The sequence below is a fragment of the Arvicanthis niloticus genome, chromosome 6, assembly GCF_011762505.2.
Source record: "Arvicanthis niloticus isolate mArvNil1 chromosome 6, mArvNil1.pat.X, whole genome shotgun sequence".
Lineage (NCBI taxonomy): Eukaryota > Metazoa > Chordata > Mammalia > Rodentia > Muridae > Arvicanthis > Arvicanthis niloticus.
In genome coordinates, this window is record NC_047663.1 from 74,307,865 (window position 1) to 74,330,849 (window position 22,985).

A 22,985-nucleotide genomic window follows, 5' to 3' on the forward strand; every position below is an offset into this window, starting at 1 on the left:
TGAAAATGTAGCAGCTTGCTCTCATAGGCCAGTAGAAGCCAAACCTAGCACACCACTGGCAGACTTAAGTACAGTCTCTGGGGAGGTTAGGGACAACTGAACCATAAGCGAAAGAGAAAAATCAGAGGGCCCTGAGCATAGATAGAGGGGGCAGCACAGATGGAGACAAACAGTGCACAGTGGAAAAACCAGTGTAGCTGGTAAGAGCTGGGTTCAAATCCTACCTCTCTCACTTTCTAGGTGTGGTATCTCCAACAAGACATTTCATCTGTTTAAGGCATTTTCCCATTTGCAAAATCAGGACCCTAATGGTTTCTCTCTGTCTCACAAGATGCTGAGTACACTCTAAGAACAGCGTATTGCAAGCTGCACGCTCACTTTGGGACATGGCAGGATGGCTATTATGTGTCACGCACCATCGTCATACTCCAAGAGGCCCTAGGGAAAAGAAGGATTCTTTATTGTAATGACTCTTTGCACTTTAAGGGTCAAGCTTACCAGGCCTCCTGTGGCATGGAATGCATCACCACCTAACAGGGGACAGAAAGAACAGTCGAGATCACTACCCCAGCTATTGTCCGGAGTTATTCTCCTTGAGCTGCAGTCTGACCCATGTAGCATCCCTAAATCAAAGAGGACAGGTAGAGAGATGTACCCTTCCTGCCTTTTGTAACCATAATGTAGCATCATGAAAAACACACCTTCTGGTGTCAGACAGATCTGGGTCAAAGACCAGCTCTAGTGTGACTTGCTATAAACCACATAATGCTGTGAGATCTCGAAACAGCCATGTATTTTAAAAAATTGGATGTTCCCATTTATTTTCTTTTTAATGAGGTGAAGGGTCACCATTTTTCTAGTACTAAACAGTGACTAACATTCAGCACTTCCTGTGTGTCAGTGTGTTCATGTGGATTGTCTTGAATAAACACTACAATCATCCTGTAAGTAGGAACTGTTATTCCCTCATTTATAAATCAGGGCAGGAAGTGCAGAGGGTTTAAATAACTTCCCTGAGGTCCCTTATGTCTCTAGAGCTCACACAGTTCCATGGTAAATGGTGCTTCTAATGGTTGTTGTTACTGCCTGGGTATTACAGAATGCCATGTGCTCTTACTCTGTAAAGGGTTCGACAGTTGACACCTCATGTTCTCACAACCTGTCGCCGTGAAGTACACTATGAGCTCTGTCTCTTCTGTGCGCACTCCAGGACAAATCTCTCCCCGATTTGCCTCTGGAGCTCTGTTCCGTGTCTAACGTGGCATGAATACACTCAATGAATACACTCATCACGCACTACTGAAGTTGCTGCGGTCCACCCGCATTTTCTCAGTCACCTTCCCAGCAGAAGTCCACATGTCTCATCTAGCACTGCTGCTCCTGTGACGGTCACCTCGCCCCATCACACTGCACATAGCAGCCTGGCTGAGCGCTCATGTTGTGACTGTGATCAGTTGACATGGTTCTCATCATAAGCTGACATACTTAGGACAGGGTTATTCCCATTCACCCGGAGCACCAGAATCAAGGACATTGGTCCCTCTTTGTCTTTGCTCTGGGCTCCAGTCACACAACACCTGATCAGCTCTAAATACCCCTTCCTTAGAAAAGCCTTCTTTAAAGTCTTCAGGTTGGGTCAACCTCCTATTATGTTCTGCCATAGCAATGTGTGCCTTTTCTTGAGGGTCCATGCCAAAGTCATAATTGCCCATTTTCTAATTGAGCCTCCATTAGACAGAAGATTTATAAGGACTGATATCTGATTGATATCATCAGTTTCCGCAATGCTTCCTGCCTCTTAACACTCATTAGCCTTTTGTTTGTTTAGTTTTGTTTTTGTTTCTTCCTGTGGAGGGAGTAGAAGGAGAAGGGAAAGAGAATGAAGGAAGAAAATGTAGATTTTCTTGCGTGGAGTAGAATTAGCGTAGCACAAATAAGCCCCGTTAGAAAAGGGATATCTCATAATGCCATGGACCACCCCAGTTAGGTATGGGAGTCCCTGGGATGAGGGTCCTCGAAGGCTAGGTGGGTAAGGATTCAGCGGTGACAAATAGAAGCAAACACAGAGGCAGTTTGAATCTGAGTGTATTTTGCAACTCTCAAGCAAGGGTTCTTATGCATAGAAAAAACAAATATTGCAACTCTGAAAGGATGTGTTCAGTGGGTCAGTCATCCAGGGTTAGTGACAGATCTCCAGGAGCAGGTTAATAACCTTATAATCAACTATTATTTAACATCTAATAACCGATTTTTTTTATAAGTCTCCAACGCACAAATTTAAACTATTTTAATTCTTTTTATTTAAGGCTTTCTTTCCCTTATACCAAATCCCTCTTCCAATGACACACATGTAGCCATATGAAATTTTATTGTTGGGAAAGTTTTTATTTATCATAATACTTATTATGTAACTTTGTAAATGATTATATAAAGTAAAGCGTCAGTTTCCCTGGAGGCAAGGTCTTGTTAGTGACCCATCTCAAGGGATGATTTCTTACCCATTACTCATTTTCTTTGTTTAAGATCTTGCCCTAGGCTATCAGAAACATGTAAATAAGAAAAGGAATAAAAGAAAATAAAACAGATAAGTTGCTGTGAAAACTACGGCTCAATGTTTTATTCTGGGCAAGAGTTCCACAACCAGTTCCAGGAGGCCTCCTTCTTTTGAAGTTTTTGCCTCAATCTGTGGAACTTGTCACACAGATTCTACTGGGGTCGGTGTGGCATCATGACATGGAAGATCAGAAGGGAGTGTTTAGGATATAAGAATAAGTGAAGAAGGGTCCATGAAAGGAATAGTCATGGCCATGTCTTAAGCAAGAAAGGGGAGTTGGGTGGTCGGAACTGTCAGCTGGGTCAGAGAGACATCTGTAGGAAGCCCCCAGCTGTTTCCGGAGAACCATTGACCATTCTCTTTTCCCTTCGTCCTGAATCTTAGGTTTATTTTTCTCCCTTTGGGTTTATAGCTAGACCTTCTGCAGTCTAGTATTCTTTTTCTGTTCTGTTGATTTGGTTTGGGTTGGGTTGGGTTGGGTTGGGTTGGTTCGGTTCGGTTCGGTTCGGTTCCGTTTGGTTTGGTTTTGGACCTTTGAGACACCGTTTCTCCATATAGCCCTGTCTATTCTAGAACTCTTGCTGTAGAGCAGGCTGGCTTCAGATTCACAGATCTGCCTGTCTCTGCCTCCTGAGTGCTGCTGGGATTTAAAACATGCACCACGTGCGCCCAGCTGCAGGCAGTATTTTTAAAACTACCTGAGCCTTTTTTCTGGAGACTTTACCAACCATGGTCCCTCCCCACATCATCCCAATGTGATTTCATTGATGTTACCTGGGGTTCCATGGACAACTGAGGTTCTATACCAACCTGTCATCCCCACAACAACTAGTGAAGTTTTAAAACTACCATGCATATGCCGCTCTCACCTAGAAGCTCTGTGTGGCTGTTCAGAGTACTTAATTCTTGACTATGCTCCCCCACGAGCCTTCTCTGCCCGGCTTTCTGATTTCTCTTGACACCAACTACACTTGCTCTGTGTGCCTCCAGCACATCTGCTTCCTTCCTGAACTTTCCGTGCTTTAAGTTCACTTTCTCTTTGGGGCCTTGGCACTGAGGATTAGAGTGAGGCATTAAAACACATACTATGGGGATGCTGTTTCTCTGCCAACCACAGATTCTGCAGTGGCTTTTGGAACAGCCAAGGTTGCAGCAAGGCTGGTTGCTCCTTTCTTTCTGCCTCTTCCCTAGCTCATATCTTCCCTTTTCATCTTTAAAAGGCTTACAAATAAGCTGGGCGTGATGGTGAACATTTTCAATCCCAGTATCCAGGAGGCAGAGGCAGGAGAATCTCTGTGAGTGACTGGCACACCCTTTTAATTTTTCCTGCAGGGAAAAAAAAATTAGTCTCGGAGAAATACTGCCAAGAAGAGCATTTATCTTGGAAGAAAGAATTAACCAGAAAGCTCAAGAGCGTAGTTTCTCTGGGTTCCAAACAAGACTCACACATTGGGGTCCAAACAAGAGGTTCCAACACACTTGACTCCTAAGGAAGTTAGCTTAAAGCTCTTCTCAAATTTTCATAGCCCACCTGCTCCATCTTTACCGAATTTCCTTACCTATTAATAATAAAATTTTCCTTCTGTCAGTGATTTGTTCATACATCAGAAAAAGTAGGTCTCCCAGGATGTGATTTTTGCCAGGAAGTAAGTTGGAGGGTTGCTTTTGTAATGCTCAGAAGACACACAAAAGCAACCCAGGGGAGGGAACTGCTTCTGGGTGCACATAAAACTCCCTGTGTAGACCACCTATCTGTCCTGGAGAGTCAATACAGGTTTTATAGATTTAGCAAAATGAGAGCTGGGCATGACACACCATGTCTCCACATAATTTCTAGTCATTCATAAGCTGTTGGTATTTACAAGCTCGTATATCATCCAAAAGGGGCTCTGCATACAGACTAGTTAAAAGAACTTAAAAACTTTAACAGTAAAACAATTTAATTAGAAAATGCTTAAAGGATAAGAATAGATTCTTCTGGAAAGAATAAATTCAAATAATCAACAAGTTTATGGGGGAAAGTGCTCAACTTAATAAGCCATCAGAGAAATGTAAGTCAGAAACACAATAAAATATGATGACCTCCCAGCTTCATGTCCATTTTTATTAAATTATTATTTTGAGAACTTCATACCTTCATACTGTGTCTGTATCACATCCGCCTTCTTCTGTCCTTCCTGCTCCTTCTGTGCCCCTCCCAATCCATGGCCTCTTCTTTAATTATTATTGTTACATCCAACTTGATGAGTACACTTCGCATTGATGAGTCCACTTCGCATTGCTCGTGCACATGTATGTCTTCAGGGCTGACCACTTGGCATTAGACAACCTATAGAGGAACTCAACCCTGGGGGAAATTGATCCCCCGTCTGTTTTTTTTTTTTTTGTTTGTTTTTTTTGTTTTTTTTGTTTTTTTTTTGTTTTTTATCATTATGCTTGTCTTGTCCAGGCAATCATGTTGTTGAGAGGTCACAAGTGCCTTTTCCCTATTGTGTCTAGGTGACACTACCTAGCAGCAGTTACACTGGTCTCCAAGCTTTTAAAATAATTCTGCTCCCTCTTTGGTGATGCTCCCTGAGCCTTAGCTGTTGGGGTTGTGTTGCAGGTGTATCAATGAGGGTTGAGTAGCCAGCCCACTCTCACTCACTGTCCACATTCTGACCAGTTGTGGACTTCTGTAATAGTGTCTATCTGCTGCAAATAAAAGAAGCTCTTTTTGATGAAAAATGGGAGCTACACTTATCTGTGGAGGATAAAGATAAGTATTTAGAATACAGCTAGAGATTACATTAAGAAAATGGCAGTACTGGGTTCTCCTAGGGTCTATGCTTCTCCATCTGTCTGGTTGGTTAGGTTTATAGTACTAAGCATGGATTCTCTCCCATCAAGTGGGCTGGCTGTAAGTTTGACCAAACAGGTGTTAACTACTCCTAAGATAAAAGTGTCACTATTGCACAAGGGGATATCTTGCTACACTAGTCATTGTTGTGGTTTGTAGGCTTTAACAGCTGGGCAGGACTACCGACTCCTCCTCTCCCTTGGCAGCTTGCATAGCACCTTCTGAAAACACTTTTTAATTTTTATTGTTTGTTAATCATTTCTTAATACTTACTATGACAAAACCAGTGAGGTGGGCGTGAGGATGACAGTGGTGAATAATATGGGTAAAGTGTTTGTCTTCATAAGCAGGCGGAGGAGACAGCCCATAGTGAAGTTCATAACAGCACAAGGTCGGTATACATCAACAGGCTCTATGGCAGACCTCAGCAGCAACTGGGGCAGAGCTGGAAGGAAGTGTGGTTAGGCAGGAATCTGTATCTAGGCCAGAGTCAGAGTTGGAGGCATGGTGGATGTACCAGTTAAGTGAAAACAAAACACAAAACCCAGAATGTCATCCTGGGCAGTGGGTATGGCAAGCTCAAGGACCCTGGGGTAAATAAAAGACAGAGAGAACCTGGGCATAGTTCAAGAGAAGGCTGCAGTTTGAGGGTGCAGAAGCCAAGCCAAAGAGCCATCGTGGGGCACAGCAAAATCTGGACTTTCTCCCAACTGTAGGAAGCTACCAAATGGTGGAAGCCACTCAGCAATGGCACTGTTTCATATTTGGAAGTGATTGTTCTGACTGTGGTGGGGGTGGCAGATCATACAGAGGGAAGGCCAGGAGGCAAGGAGGCCAGGGCAAGGCTGGTGACTCAACATGTGATATCTCATTTTACATGTTGCTTTGTAATTATTCCATATTTTAACTCTATTCTTTCTGAGGGCTTGTCTAGAACCAAGGATAGGTGGAAATCAGTCTGTTTTATAACCTGGGTCAGGACCAGGTATCCTATAGCAATGAAGACAGAAAACAAATTAGAATTTGATTAAATCAATGTTGATTAATACCACAAAACAGAATAGAAAGTCTTTAGATTACCATAATCCTAAAAGTAGTTAATAAAACAACTAGATTCCAAATGTTTTGTATAATTTGTTGTTAATAAAACAACTAGATTCAAAATATTTTGTATAGCTTTTGTGTAAAGCTATCAAATTACTGTGCAGATACAATTTTAAATACTTATAACCCATGACAACTTTATATTCTACGTCCCCATTCACTCTTTTTACATAAATAAACTTTTGTATGTCTACAGGGGCTCAGAACTAATCACTTTCTCATATATCTTAATTTTTAATGGTTCAATCCATTTGTTGCAAAGATAAACTTGTTTGTTTTATATACCCAGATAAATGGATGAACATTCAAGTTGTTTCCCAGTATAATGAAAACGCATATATAAAAACTGCTCCTTTTTTTTTTAAGGCTTTAGGATGGATTTTTGTGTGTAGAATATCATAGGATAAGAAATTTTTTACAATTGTTTATTTTGTATAGCAGTAGGTGCCTGCAGGACACAGTCCACAAGTGAAGTCAGAGAACAACTTTTAGAAGTTAGTTCTCTCCTACTGTGTGGGTGATCGGGGTCAAATGAACCTGCTGCCACAAACTGACCTCAGCTCTTTCTCAAGAAAGGCAAATTTAATGAAAAAAGAGAGGGTGTCCTCACTTTGTCAGGACTAAAAAGTGGGATAGTAAAAAAGGTAAGCCTGGCCCTTGCACCAGGAAGCAACCCTTAGCTCTTATTGCGTGTAGTATAGCATACCGAGAAAATAAAATACCTTGATGCCCTAAAAACCAAAAGATCCACCTCAGAGCTCAGGGGAGCTAGTCCAGGACGTTTCATGGTGCTTTTTCACCTGTTTCAAATTGATCCAGTCAGATTGTGTAACAGACTGACTGTTGGGGCCTGGGCCCTGCCCTGTCCCTGTGGAACCTCCTCACTGTTCACTCCTCATTGCCATATGCCCACCTTCATCTCCACACAGAAACAGAAGCAGAAATGGTGTGGTGACAAGGCATTTACAAAAATTCCATGAGGACATAACATATCTGCAGAGTGTTTTGTTACCAAATGCTACGTAATAATAAAATTTCCCTTCCTCGTCCCAAACGCCATTTCTCTAACCCCACATCGACCAATATGAGCCAGCAAGGTGGCTCAGCAGATAAGAGCATTTGCTACCACGTCTGAGTTCAAGCCCTCGGACAGAGATGGTAGAGAGTGGGAACCAACTCCCGTAAATTGTACTGTCAATCTACACACACACACACACACACACACACACACACACACGCACACGCACACGCACACACACAGAAAGAGAGAGAGACAGACAGACAGACAGACACACACACACAGACACACACACACTAAATAATAAATATAAAAGAAGTTAACACATATATTCAATTTCTTACAGACTTTTCAAGATGCCCTATTCATATACATGTAATACAAGGAGAAAGGCCTCTTTCCTTTTTATACAGCAGCAGCATAATCTATACACACTACTTAACTTTTTTTCCTCTCCATTGGTTAAGAGCCTCATTTGGAGATCAGTCCATAGTAAACTGTGCACAGAGCCTTTTCATTTTTAATGAATGGAAAATGGCTCATTTTGTGGATTAAACATTTCCATTGTACATTCACTGTGCTTCTGTTTTGTTTTTACAAGCAAGAGGAATGAAGAACCTTGAAAAGTATGTCACTTTTCATGACTATAACCATGACTATTAGTCAGAGCAACCTATGGACATTTGGTCTTGCTACTAATGCCCAGTGGGTAGAAGCCCACCCCAAATGGTCAACAGTACAGAGGCTGAGAAACCCCACTGAAAAGAAAGCACATCCAGATGTGGACTTCCTGAGTTATAAGATACGTACAATTGCTATTTGGTGACCAAGTTGCTGTCCACAGAAGATGCACTTTCCACAGAGCCTGTGTGTGAACCTTATTCTCAAATCCTCAACAACCATTATCTGATGATTTGATCTTTGCTGGTCTGATAGGTATAAAATAATCTAAGTGGAATTTAGTTGCATTTCTGTTGTCATAGTAACCAAGTGTCTCTTCATATCTTTTGAGAATCGTTTGGATTCCTCTTGCCCATTTTTCTATCCAGCTGTTCATATCCTGCAGGAGTGCTTGGTGCTCGTGGTCCAGCCTAGTGTTAACTTCCCTTTCCACTCTGAGAAGATCTTTATTCATCTGTCACTGATTCTGGAGCTCACATCCTGACTCATTTCCATGGGGGAGTCCCACACTTACATACCGTTGTGGGGTCCACACATACCACTTTCTGCTGCAACACTCTTGCCTGCTGCTCCTCAGTTGGCCAATTAACACTTACCATTAAACATTGCCCCTGTGAAGTGATCTCTTGAATTGCAGTGAAGCTGTTCCCTATCTACACTAGCTGCAGATTCTTTAGGGCTATAAAATAAAATAAAATAAAATAAAATAAAATAAAATAAAATGTCTCCTTAAACATCTCCCATGCCCTACCCTGGAAAGATGGAAGGCTTTGGATAAGAAGTCACAAACTAGACTTGCTGAGAGATGGTGCACAGGACCTGGAGGACCTATGCTCACCACATGGCACTTAGTTCTTTCTGAAACAAGGTCCTACTTTGGAACTCAGAGTAACCTAGAATTGACAATCCTGCCTCAGTCCCAAATGCTGGGATTGCAGGCTTGTTCCAAGGTGCCCAGCAACACACACTTCTTTAAACAAATCTAAACTAAGATTTTTGTTCCATTCTCTGTTTTATTGGTTGTTTGTTTGTTTTATCTAATGTGGATTGGGCTTAAAAATTATTGCTGAATTACTGCCTCCCTTACAAGATACACATGTCCACACAAAACTCCATGCTTTTTCTTGAACTAAATGAGTAAAGAATAAGGCTGCCCATCAGAGGAACTGCCGTGACCTTGAACATCCAAGGATACAGAAGGGCAGGTGGCAGCTGCTGCCCGGCCACAGCTTCTTGTGAATGGGCGTATGAGGTCACCAGGGCAGAGGCCATTTTACACACCCAGCTTTTCATTTGGAACCCCTTTACCTTCTCCCCTGCCTCCATCCATCTGTCCCTGCTGTATTCCACTGTGGTGCTTTTTAATGCTTCTAGATGCTTTAAAATACCTTTGAGTTTTGTTCCTTTCATTTTTTTTATGCTTACTATTTTTAAAAACTCCTTATAGCAGAAACATATTACTTCAGTTATGAGATTCTTCTATTCTGCCTCTTGGAAAAAACAGTATTAGCAGCTTGCAATCTTTTTATTTTTTTTCCTCCTGTATTACTTTTTTGTATATTGTTTATACTAACATCTATTTTATCTTTTTCAAAAAAAAAATGTGAGGATTCAGCCATTGCTTTAGATCTTTTTTTAATTTAACGTATGTTTTTGTTCCTTTATATAGAACAAATCTCCTCCTTGTTGATGACTACAGAGTTGTTGCAGGGTGAGTGAAGAGCATAACTAAGTCAAGCATTTGCCTGCTGATGACTGTTTAAGTCTCTCTTGATTTTCTAGTGTAGTCACACTATGGCGAGCATCATTGCTTTCACGTCTTTATACATTTGAACATCATTTCCATGGGGCAAGACCCATATGAAAAACACATTTTTGTTCACTAACTTAATACAATAAAATAAATATGTTTTTTGGTAAAATGTTCAAACGTCATTTGGTAAATGTTCAAAACATCTTATATACCTTATAAGAATATATATATATATATATATATATATATATATATATATATATATATACATAGATACTTACATATATATTTTTTTATACATTCTTATTTTTCTTATATGTTGCTCTTCTCCTGTTCCTTATTTCTAAACCTCAGCTCCACCCCACCGGTCTCTATTTTTAATACTTTTATGAGAAAATATCATAACTTGATTAGGGAAACCTCAGTTGTCCTCTGGAAGTTAAATGAGAGTATACGTCTTGTCTCTTTTCTTTTTGTAAAATTTTCACCTTTTGCCTAGTCAGGGCAATACTATTAAAAAGACAGCTGATATTAAAAAAAGCAAGATGCTTTTCAAGCATATCCAGCCCCATGGTAAACCACAGCAAGAAACCATCACTGAAGGGAAAGCCAGATGACTACAGCTAACATCTGAGTGAGAGGTCTCCTGGAAACAAGGAAAGAGAAGAAGGCAGGTGTGGGAGGAAACGTGGATCCCCAGCATGTAGTTCCTACAGCTTTGCCATCTGCTTTAACTCATGAACAGCAGGCCCTGCACCAGCCTGCCCAGTGTTACCTGTAGGAACCACCATAATCCTGACTCCCCAGGTCTTAGTCCCTGTTCCTCCCCTCCTACCACTTGAATGGAGAGGAATGTGTGGGCTGCCCCTAGCAAGCGCCACACAGAAGATGAAGCAATAGTGGAGAAAAACTCTCAAGCCAACCTTAGAACTGCTGTGAGGGGGGAAAGCAGCACCCGCCTGCCAGTCATTTAAGCTTTATTTCATATGATGCCAGGTTCACTGTCATGACCACTGTAGATTTTCAGATGGTGTATTAACTAAGCTCCAGAAGAGGCCTTGAGCAGGACACCTAACACCTAACAATGCCTTGTTAAAATCCTGATTGTATCTAAGAATCAAGAGTGCTGCTGGTGCTTCCTCTCACAGCCTGACACCAGGGTGGGCCAATGGAGAGACACACTCAGGAGGCCAGGAAGCCACCCCTTTCGTGGTGATTTTGTCCTAAATTTACAAATTACTAGGGAAAAAAACTACTCAGGCTGTCACAATTTTCATTCTCACCAGCTAAGTGTAGCCATTGTCTTCCCCAGCGATGTTTTCTGATTACCTATGCGCCTAAAAAAACGTTCATGCAAAGAAAATATGGACACAGAAAGACGAAAGGATGCCGGCTTTATTTGTAGATGGGAAAGGAAAAGAAGGAAGAGAGGAGATGAGACACATTTGAGTGACAGTTCATCACCTGAATGCTTTCAATCCGCTGGTGTGTTTATGTAGATGTTTCCTATCCTCTGAGTTGATTCAATGACCAAGAAACCATTATTTGCCATTTTTGTCAAAACAAGGTACCAAAGGGACTGGAAAGATGGCTCAGCAGTTAAGAGCATTTTTTACCCTTGCTGGCAAAACAGTCTTGTACATTAAATAAATAAATCTTTAAAATATTTTTAATACAAAGTTACTAAGAGGTTGAAACCCTTGCCTAAGGATGAGCAAGTGAAGAATGAGCCAGGGTTTGAACCCTCCTAGTCTGCCTCACCTAAAGACATCCCTTCTCCTTCTTTCTGTCCTGCCAACATAGAAATTCTGTTGTTTATTCAGATTCTCGTAAATGTCCTCTTGAGGGTGCATGACATCTAACTTCATAGTGATATATCCACTTGGCCTGGCCAGCAGTGACAGCACAAAGGACCGGTCATGCTGGGAAACCAGGGGTCATACCCAAACCCAGCTCTAAACAAACCAGTGCGGCAGAAATAATACTGCACTGAGCCATGGCTGGGAGAAATGGGCTATGGGACCACCCTGCACTGAGTTTGGGTAATGCAAGTTCCCTGTGAGCATCAGAGCAAGCATGGCAGTCAAAGTTTTCTCTTCACTATGAAGGAAGGAAGCCAGCCTTCCTGAAACGCAAACTTCTCATCTATGTACTGGAGAAACAGCACTTTGTGAGGTCATGTTAAGTGCAATGGAGCATAGAAAGAAGTTTAGAATATTATTGTCGTTTGTTACTGTCCCCTGTCTCTCTCCAAAACTCACAACCCAGTTCTATTTTATATAAACTATTGATTAAAAAGAGGGTATAAAATCCACCTGCCAGTCTTTGTGCAGTTTTGCACATACACCAGGTTGGATTGTGTTTGGCACATAAGCTATCTCTGTAAACGCATGGAGACAATGTAGCACTTCTTAAATTTTTATGTTCTTACACTTTTATTGTAATTTTTAAACTTTTCTGGTTATTTGTTGTATATGGTATTATGTTGTGAGAACGTTTTCACACAAGTATATATTGTGTGGTGCCTGTGCACATAACCCTCCCCTCCTTCCGTTCCTCCTCCTCCACCTTTGTGCTCTACAGTTTCATTTCTACTTTCATTTCCTATATGCACACACGAGTTTATGTGACTACATAAAATCCAGGAACTACATCTGAGAGAAAACATACAACCTTATCTTTCCGAGCCTGGCTTGCTCTGGTTGTCTCCAGCTGCATCCATTTTTCTACAAATTGCATAACTTTGTTTTTCTTTGTAGCTGAAAAAAAAAAAAAAAAAAAAAAAAAAAAAAAAAGCTCTGTTATGTCTCTCTAGAGCCTTGTCTTTCCCCTTCCCACTGTTGATGGATACCCTGGTGAGTCCATAACTTGGCCGTTGTCATTAATGCCGTGTAGTTCCTCCATGACTTGAGGTCCTTGAGGTAAATGCTCAGGAGTCACTGGCTCCCGTGCTAGATCTACTGTTGGTTTCTAGAGAACCCACCATGCTGGCTTCCCATAGTGGCTGGACTAGTTTCCATCCCTACCAGCAGTCTGTAAGGATTCCCTTCTGCCTCCCCTTCCCCTGCCTTTCTTTTATTTGTCTTTCTAATGATGGAATGACTGGGGTAAGATAGGATCCCAACAACGTTTTAATTTGCAATTCTGTGACAATCAGTGAAGCTGAGCATTTTTTCATGTGTTTAGTGGCATTAGAGTGTCTCTTCTGGGAATGATCTGATCATTTAGTGGTTACATGTACTGGTCGGTTTGTTTACATTTCTGTGGTTGGGGGCTTTTTAGTTCTTTATATATTCTGTATATTAGTCTTTTGTCAGGTGTATGGCTGACAAAGATTCTCTCTGAGACTGTCTCTTTACTCAGTTAACCATACTCATCGACTGTGCCTTAGCTGCACTCCACAAGGTTCCATTTGTTGACTGTTGGCATCATTTCCTGAGTCGGTGTAGCTTTGAACATGGCAAGAAAAGAGACGATGCTACCCAAAGTCTTGTGACCTTGTGTGGTGCAGACAGTCAGAAAACAAGGAAGAGTGGGGACAGGCTGACACCGTCTCTCCCTCTTCTGGTGGCTTTCAGTGTGGTTTTCTTGGCAGGCCTTACTTACCCTGATGTTTTTCAGAAATAGCATAGTTGTTTGGGAAGATTACAGGCACCCATCATTTCCCAGAGACTGAACTGTGTTTAGCTCCTGAACTGTGTTTAGCTAACGTGTTTAGCTCACGTTGACCAGTTGGGGAGGGGACATCCATGCCTGCTGTTTCTCAGATCCAACCTTGTGAAATTCAGGGAGAGTTACTGTCAAGGTCTCCAGAGAGATTGCTAGGACGGATGGATTGGAGAGGAGACCCAAGCAGTTACCAGAGACTGAGAATGAGGTTAGTGGTGGACAGTCTGGTCTCTCTGACCGAAAAGACTCATCTGTATGACAGTTAAGGCACAAATGTCTCTTCAAGCCCCTGTGTGGAATGAATGGATACTAGGAACCCTCTGAACAGAAAGGAAGACTCCTCCTTGGAAATCATGTGACTTCTGAACACTTAAATATAGCAAGTCCAAGCTGAAGTGTGTGGAAAATACAGGATTTCAAAGGTTAGGACTAAAGAGGAATGCAAACCAATAGATTTTATGCTCAGTTTGAAATGATAATAATTGAGATGCTTGAGGTTAAATAACATAGTTATCAAAAACAGTTTTATTTGCTATTGCCTTTCTGAACATATTTACAGGAGTGAAATTATTTTGAGAAGGATAGCCCTAGTTACGCAGCCCAGGCTGGTTCTAAACTTGTGGAAATTACCCTGCCTCAACCTTGTAAGTGCTGAAATTACAGATATAGGCTACCATACCCAACTAAAACAAATTGAAATTGCGTGTACAGTTCACATTCTATTTCAATTATTATTAGACACTGCTGCTTCAGAATTCACGTAGAATTTTTGCCCTATTTTTGACTCCAGATACATTTCCCTTCACGTTATGACCTAACTACAAGGAGACACTTAATTAGCACGTAGTAAGGAGCTCTGCTTTAGTGGCTCTCACCTCCTAGAGAGTGCTCACCCCTCTCTGGTCAGACTGCCCCTGCTATACTTCCTGGTCTGTTGGGAATGCCCTCTCTCCAGAGGCCTGTCCTGGTGACATCTACCTATCCCATAGTCTTCTCAGTTCTTGCATTGCTTTTCTGATCTTCCAGATGTATGAAGGAGTTACATGAAGATCCTTATAAACCTACTGTGAGCTGAGCACCTGGTCTGCCAGACACCACAGCAGCAGTGCAGCTCACTGCAGAGAGCCTGGTGGCCACACATGATCTTGTGACTTCTCAGTGGCTGTGGCCTTCTGCCCAGAATTATAATGAGACTATCATATAAGATATCACTGGCCTAGAAGAAGTCCAAATTTTGAAGTATAAGTTTCTTTTGTTTTCTTGATTGGTAATTGCTTTAGTTATTTTAGAGGTATGACCTTGCCATGTAGACCCAGGTGGCCTAGAATTCACTATGTATGCGAGACTAGCATCAGATTTGTGGTGATCCCCCTGCCTCTGTTTCTTAAGTAATAGAATTACTACAGTGTTAAGCTGTGTGAGACAAGGTCTTGCCATGTAGTCCAGACTGGCCTAGAACTCTCAGTGCTTCTGCATCAACCTGCATAGTACTGTGATTACAAGCTTGCACCACTATGCCTATATTTTTTATACCCTAGTGTATGTTTTATACCCTGGGGTATGTTTTTTATACCCTAGTGGAGTCAAAAACTGTAAGTGAACTCATCATTAGTGAGGGCCTGTATATGACCCCGTGAGAGAGTGGAGAATGTTCATTGCTTTGTTTACTGGATGCAGAGCAGTGCCTTCTTCATGCTGGCCTTCAACAAACATTTTCAGAATTGCTTAATATACTAGCTTTAAATCTGATTGAGATTGTTCAAATTCAGTCTAGTATGATGTCCTAGCTAAGCACCATAAGGAATCAGCCACTGCGCTAGGCACTGAGCATATGCCACAGAACTCAGTAGTTTTTAAAGAGAGAAGAGTCATTTGCCAAAGCCTTGCGCCTTCTACTGGGCTCTCCAAGAAGGAGTCAAACAATGTCACCGAGCAGCATGATCCCACCAGTGGTCAGGGACTGCAATGGTTACAGGACAGACAGGTCTCTGTGCACTTCTGATCTGAAGTGCACACCGCAGAGCCTGAGGACTTCAGAGATGGGCCACATTGGGCTCTCTTTTCTAGCTATGGAAGCTGGAGTTTAGAGGGCGGGCCTCTTAACACAACTAGATTACCAAAGCTACCGTAGGGCCAATATGTAAAGCAGAGGCTCGTTTTTTTTTTTGTTTATATGTACCCTGCAGTAGGCCTCCGGGAGATGATTTCATCAGCAAAGTGTTTGCCATGTAGCCACAAAGACCCAAGTTCCAATCCCCTGGCAACCATATAGGAAGCACTGTGGCAGTGTGGGCCTATAATCCCAGCACTGGGGAGATGGTGACAGGAAGGGCTCACAGGCTAGCTAGTCTGGTCACTTGGGAACTCTACGTTCAGTAAGAGATTCTGCCACAAAAACATAAGGTCAAGAGCAGTTGAGGAACTTATCTCATTCCCACCTCTGGCCTCAAATACACACACACACACACATACACTCACACACTCTCTCATACATACACTCACACACACACACTCACACACACTCACACACACACACACACACACACACACACACACACACACAGACAATAAAGCCTATAAACAAACAAACTGTTTACCTTGACTGCATCAGGATCATGCAAGGCAGTGGAGTAACGCATCCCCATAAATATTTACTTCACATGTGATGTTCCATATTGTCCTATTTGTAACCATGACAAGATTTGTTTTTGTATTTTAAAAATGATTAAAGCAGTTTTGCCAAGAAGATTGGAAAAGAAACACCACAAAGTTGCCCTGCATTCAACAGGGTCTGCTTTTCACATTGTGATTGTTTTCATCCCTTCTGCGCCTCAGCTAGAAAATGAGGACTGGCTCCCAGGTAGAGGATCAAAAACAAAACAAACAAAGAAACAAAAAACAAAACAAAACAAAAAAAGACTGATTTCAGTTCTGGAGAACTTGATGGTGTTATAACCCCCAGTGCTAACCAAGTCTTCCCATGTGTCTTCCCTTGAATAGCCAGCCCTTCCTTAACCTCTTTGGAAAGTGCCTTTTGTTAAACACACCTGTCACAAACCAGGCAGTGTATCACCATCCTCCTCCCTTATGCTCGAGTCAACCCGAAGACACAAGAATTGTCCTCATGAGCTATAAATAAAATGGTTCTTGGAAGTTAGATGGACTGCTCAAGTTCGTGGAGCTAACAAGAAGCAGGCAAAGCCTCTGGGACCCCACCCCGCCTCTGTTGTGCACTTCAGAAAGAATGCAGTCTAATGACATGTTTCACAGATGATTCCATAGTTGACTAAAATTCTGTTCTCAATGGCAGCTACATTCTAGGCACCCAAGAAAGGCTCTGCCATGCATTTCCCAAACTCATCTTCCCTAGGGCAGGATAGTCCCATGAATAGAATCTGTCTCACTGGGTAAGGTGACCCATCTCCTAAGACCCGTTTCCCGAGGACAATGGCATTTATACAATATACATTTATACACATTGAACATCACTATCAAACAACATACCATCAGTTATTCAGAAGACACATCCGGCAAGGTCCCAAAGGACTGATGCCTGAAACCAGCATAATTTTATGCAAAGGACAAAGTGGCTGGCAAAAGGTAGATACAGAGCAGGAATGTGTTTGCAGAGGTGTTACTATGGAGCTCTGAATAACCTAGGGACATGGGAGAGCCAGATGTGGCAAAGATGTCACTAATAGTATGTATGTCTCACTATCCTGCCAAGCTTCAGCACAGTTACTTACTGACTAGCTCATAGACAGCACAGAGCAGGGAATGTTGTCATACATGTGGCTCTGTACATAACTCAGCTCAGCCATGAGTTTTACAAACATTGCTGTGTCAACAGGACCGCGATATATGGCACTATGGCTAACTGAATAAAAACTCAGTCCGCATCGTGACGCTTAAAGGCTCTTCTCCCAAGAGCTCAGAATCCCTCTCAGACTGAATCAGGAAGTACTTTGGGATATTTGTTCGGGAACATTGCCACTGGCTTACAAAGGGAAGGGAAATTTCTGAACAGTACATTTCTGGAAACAATTGGCATTAAAACAGTCTCTCCTCTCTTACTTAAACGGTTGTAATATCTCCTCACAGAAGAAGCGCACGTTGAAGGGCTCCATCGAACTCTCCAGAATCAAGTGTGTGGAGATTGTCAAGAGTGACATTAGCATCCCGTGCCACTATAAATACCCTTTTCAGGTAAGCCCATCAGGACTACACCCTGGACCATGGTTAGAATCCTCAGCTCTTGTGAGAGAAGATGGGGAAAGGGTGGCTCTCCCCCTTGCTGAGAGCTTAGACCAAGCCCACAGGAAGGCTTTTGTGTTCTTTGTCCAACCAGTGACATTCACCCATTCATTCCACAAAGGCATAGACTCTTGAAGAGGTTCTTGGTTTCCTGTGGTGCTGGGGATTGAACCTGGGGCTTTCCACATGCTATCCTAGTCCCTTGCCATATACTACAGCCCCAGCCTCGAAGAGGTCCTAATTCCTGTTTCTCGCCTGGAGTTTCTGAAATTTCACAATCTGAAAAAACATCTGGAGATGGCTGTTTTGTTCAAAATAGCAGCCACCTGCAGAACGTGAAGGTTTACATGTAAATAACGATGAGAATTAAGTAGCATTAAATAAGTAGTAATTTTCAAAGGGTCAGCAAAATGGCTTAGCAGGCAGAAGCGCTTATGTGCAGGCCTAGTGAGCTGAGTTCCACCCCCTGATCTCAGAAAGAGGGTGGAAAGAACTCTGAGAATTTTCCTCTGACCTCCACATTCAAGCCATGATACACTCTCATGGTGTTTGTGTGTGTGTGTGTGTGTGTGTGCTCAAAAATACACACAGTAATAGGGGAAGAACAAAAGAAAGATTGATTGATTTTTTAAATTCAGCGTGCTAGTTACTATTTTGGCCCCACTATAAGTGTTGAGTAGCCGCTTGCTACTAGAGACTGCTGCATTGACAGCACAAGTCAGTGCGCTGTGAAGAAACCTCCACTGACTGCTAAGTGTACCTTTTAGTCTTTATCTTGCTCACTACCCTTTGTAGGTATCCCCTCCCACATCCCAGACGCCTCTCTTCTTTGCCCACAAGAAGGCAGATATTCCTAGACTGTTTTTTCCAGTGCTGGGGGAATTGAACCTAGGGCCCTGAGTGCACACTAGGCAAGTGTTCAAGCTCTGAACTCCATCTCCAGACAGTCCATTTTTAATGAGTCACAGAGAAGAGCTTTTTTTAAAAAAACTAGAAAAGTAGAACCCATGAATATGAATTTTTCTCTCTCCCTCCCTCCATCCCTCCATCCTTCCTGTCTGTCTCTTCCTCCCTCCCTTCTTTTCTTCTTTTTCATATCACCAGTCTGGCTTGGAACTTGCAATCCTTCTGCCCCAGCCTCCCAAGTGCTGGGATTACGGATGCCTCACCACACTCAGCCTGAGGTGGAAGTTGTAAAATGAAAGTAAAAGAAAGAACAGAAATTCCCAGTAATTAAATGTGTCAATCACAAACAACTTGAGGGGGCCAGGTACTAATGATGTTTCAAAGACCCATGGCTTGGTTAATAGTTTCCTGCTTTAGAGTCATGCTTGGATTCTACAGGATGCCACCAGTGAGGCAAGGTGAGCTAACACACAGGCTCTGTGCTGGGGAACTCCTGGTGGATCTTACACTTTATCAAGGATTTTAAGAGAATCTTCAATGTCTGTCATCTAATAAACTGACTCTTCCATATAATGGGAAGGTTTCTCTAATGACTGAAAAATTAAGATCAGCTATGTTTATGTTTATACCCACTGGTGGCGTAACACCTAAAAGAAGCCACCTACACTGTTAAAGGTCACCCTGATGACACAGCACCCAGGCATTTTGATGAAAAGCACATTGGTTCCCAAGTCACCCAGATTAAATGATGCTAAACACTGAGATGGACCTGATGGGTTTCCCATTTCTGGGTGTCCTGTTCATCTTGGACTCTTGTGTACTCCCAGGTTGTGCATGACAACTACCTCCTGTATGTGTTTGCTCCAGACTTCGAGAGCCGGCAACGCTGGGTTCTGACCCTTAAAGAAGGTAATTAAACTCCTGTGTTGAGTCACTGGGGCCTTGATCCTGTGCTGGGCTTGGGCTCCATGAAGGATTCTGTGGGCAGCTGGTGTTCAAAATTTATCTATTTATTGTTGGCCAGTGTTTATCGTGGGCCCGGGAGCAGCAACAAGGGATTGGTCAAATCCAGTTCACTACCTATTCATGTAAGGCTTCAAGATAAAAACAGTTCCTGTATTTTTAAAACATTTCAAAGGGCTATATAAGCACCCACATGACGCCCTTGATTTTGCCTTTTGGTTAGTTTAAAACTAAAATATTTACTATCTGGCATTTTAAAACTGTTTGCTTACTCTATGAGGATGAAGAGTGGGAGCCTCTCCAGTTAGATCACAAGGCTTGACATCCTGCCTCTTCCTTCTGTTCTTGGGCAAGTTCCTAACTGCAGTCTCCCTAGCTGCTAAACAAGGAAAGGGAAGGGCACTCAGAATCCCTCTGCACAGCTGCAGCGGGTAGAACACCTAGAACTAGCAACCATAGCCAGCCAGTGCCCAGGAAGCATTAGCTTGTTTGTTTGTTTGTTTGTTTGTTTGTTTGTTTTTGAGACAGGGGTTCATGGAGCCCAGTCTAGCCTCTAATTTTCTAAGTAGCCAAGGCTGACCTTGAACTCCTGATCTTCCTGCCTCTATTTCCCTAATGCTAGAATTACAGGTGTGCACCACCGTGCCCAGTTAGCTACATCTTCAGCCTCATATTCCCGACAGCATAATTAGAACCCACACAGTGTTCATAATTAGAACCCACACAGACTGCTGTAGTGAAAACCCAGAAAGTGCTGGTTGTTAGTGTTTTACTTGGGCCTTCGTGTGCCTCAGTTTCCTCAGCTCTAAAAGTTATCTACACACAGTCTTGGGGCTGTTGTGAGAATCAAATGAGTTAGGACATGTATGATGCCTTTAAAAATTCTCACCTGAAAACAGTGCCTGCTCAGTGTTAGTATGCTTAGCCTTTAGCCTGAAGCCCCCAGTGTGTCAGGAGACCTGTCTTCAAGCAGCAATGAGGAGAGAGGAAGCAAGCCCCTTACTATGTCTGCAGCCACAGTACCTTTCTCTGGAAAATGAGGCTAAGTGCTCACTCACAGGCTTCCAGGATCAAGTCCTTCTCAAATGGGATAGGACCGAGCAAGCACTACAGCAACCACAAAGTGCTCTCAAGCCCGGTAGCCACGGCTCACAAACAGACACCAGATCAAAACCAATAAAGAACCACTGCTGCACTCATTTTCCTGTATCTTATAGTGGGGTTTTGTTGTGAATTTCAAAACTGAAAAGAGCCCTAGAGATTAACTAATGTTGAGGGGTTTCTTGTTTTTCACTAACAGAGTTCTGTTTATTCCTAACAAATTTTACTTCAAAGTCATAAGCCTAGAGGGAACAGAAGCAAATTTAGAGGGCCCCAGGGCAGCTCAGTTGGGAGAATACTTACCTACCATGCATGAAGCCCTGGGTTGTAACACCAGCACTATACAGACGTGACATGGTGGTACCTACCTGGAATCCTGGGACATGGAACACAGAGGCAGGAGATCTGAAGTTTAAGGACATCCTCAGTTTTACGGACATGAAACCTTTTCTTAATTAAAAAAAAAAAAAAAAAAGCAGAGTTGCTGTCATTCAAAATGAGAGATGGAAACCCCCACCCTCCCAACTCTCCCCTTAATCCCTCTAGGCTTCATTATAGAGCCGACTCATCCAGTTGATGGCATAACAGGGAAATCTGGGGGAAACTGAGGCTCAGACGAGAATTCTCCATCCTACAGACACACATAGCTAACTGGAAGCAAATACAGAAAAAAAGCTAGATCCGCTGCTGCCAATGCTTCCTGAGTAAGCAGCCTATGGGGTTGCCTGACTGCTCCAGTTAGGACTCGGGGCACACCTCAAGGTCCAGTCTCAGGGAGTGAGAAGATGGGCGATACTTGATCAACTGGCCTAGAAATGAGTCCTCGGTTGCTACCAACTCTTTCAGAAACGAGGAATAACAACAGCCTGGTATCCAAGTACCACCCTAATTTCTGGATGGACGGGCGGTGGAGGTGCTGTTCCCAGCTGGAGAAGCTTGCAGTAGGCTGTGCTCCCTACGACCCAACCAAGAATGGTAAGACTTTGGGAAAGAGATAAAGAGGAAACCATTTCAGTTTCCCATCAACAGGGCATTAGGGATAGACAGCTAAATTCTCTGACTCCAGAATTCTCATTGGGGCACCTCTATCTACCACCACCCCTTTCATGCTTTTCCATGTCAAAACTGATACACTCTAAGTGTAGTCATTGGTCAACCATCTATACTACCTAGAAGCTAGTTATAGATATAATATATTTGGCCCTGCCTAATCTACTAGATCAGAATGTCCATGTTAATGATATCCATGAGGGACTGGTAGATGCAGCAAAACTTGATAAGTACTTCAGTAACCTGTTGGGGAATTTGAACGGTCTTGGATATATATATATATTTTTTTTTTCAACCCTAGCTATCGTGGAATTCACTCTGAAGACCAAGCTGGCTTTGAACTCACAGAGATCTGCCTGCCTCTACCTCCCGAGTGCTGGGATTAAAAGTGTGTGTCACACTGCCCAGGCTGTCTTCTTAGATCTTAAAGTATAGCAACAACCAAAATAAGTACACAATACTTATTTTGTTTCGTGGCATCACACCATGTATATGTCTAATTATATAACTCAACTCTCAAGGCTTAAGAGAGACAGAAAAAAACTTCTCTTAATTTTAACTCTGGCTTCTTCCTGATCTTCAGACTTGCCTTTGACCTACTTCTCAGAGAAAAGGAATCTATAGTCTAAATGCAAAGTAGAAACAAAAAAAAAAGTTTGTTCTTGGTTTTTCCATCAAAAGCTTAGTCCTGGGGTGTAGACTGTGTCTTGATTTTTATCTAATGCCATGGTGACTTGGAGGCCTCCCCTCCCACTAACTGTAGCTCTACTCAAATACACTTCACAGCATCATGCTTTGCTTCTTCACAGCTGCCTCAGGTGAGGTCAAAGAAATGGATAACCTTGAGCAGTTCAAGGTCACACAGTTAGAAAGGGATAAAAACCAATTAATTGCTGTACTACATTTTTCTCATCTCTCAGCCTCTCCTACCACTGATACTATTTCTCCCCCTGTGGTTTTTACTGCCCTAACACAAGGCGGATATAACACATAGTTGGGTTTTCCATGGCTTCCTGAGTCACAGACTCTCCACACCACTTTAAAAACCACGGCTTTTCACCTTGCACTCCGGAAAGAATTGAGGTCATCAGTC

The 22,985-nt window shown here is 42.5% G+C and overlaps 1 protein-coding gene across 1 annotated transcript in view; it reads left to right on the forward strand.

The window, feature by feature from the left end:
• Nucleotides 1-22,985, forward strand: part of Itk (IL2 inducible T cell kinase) — a 63,057-nt gene that overhangs the window by 4,968 nt on the left and 35,104 nt on the right. The window contains exons 2-4 of the mRNA XM_034506449.2: nucleotides 17,720-17,824; nucleotides 19,606-19,687; nucleotides 21,689-21,817. Of these exons, the coding sequence (XP_034362340.1) occupies nucleotides 17,720-17,824; nucleotides 19,606-19,687; nucleotides 21,689-21,817 (316 nt within the window). The remainder of the gene's footprint in view (nucleotides 1-17,719; nucleotides 17,825-19,605; nucleotides 19,688-21,688; nucleotides 21,818-22,985) is intronic.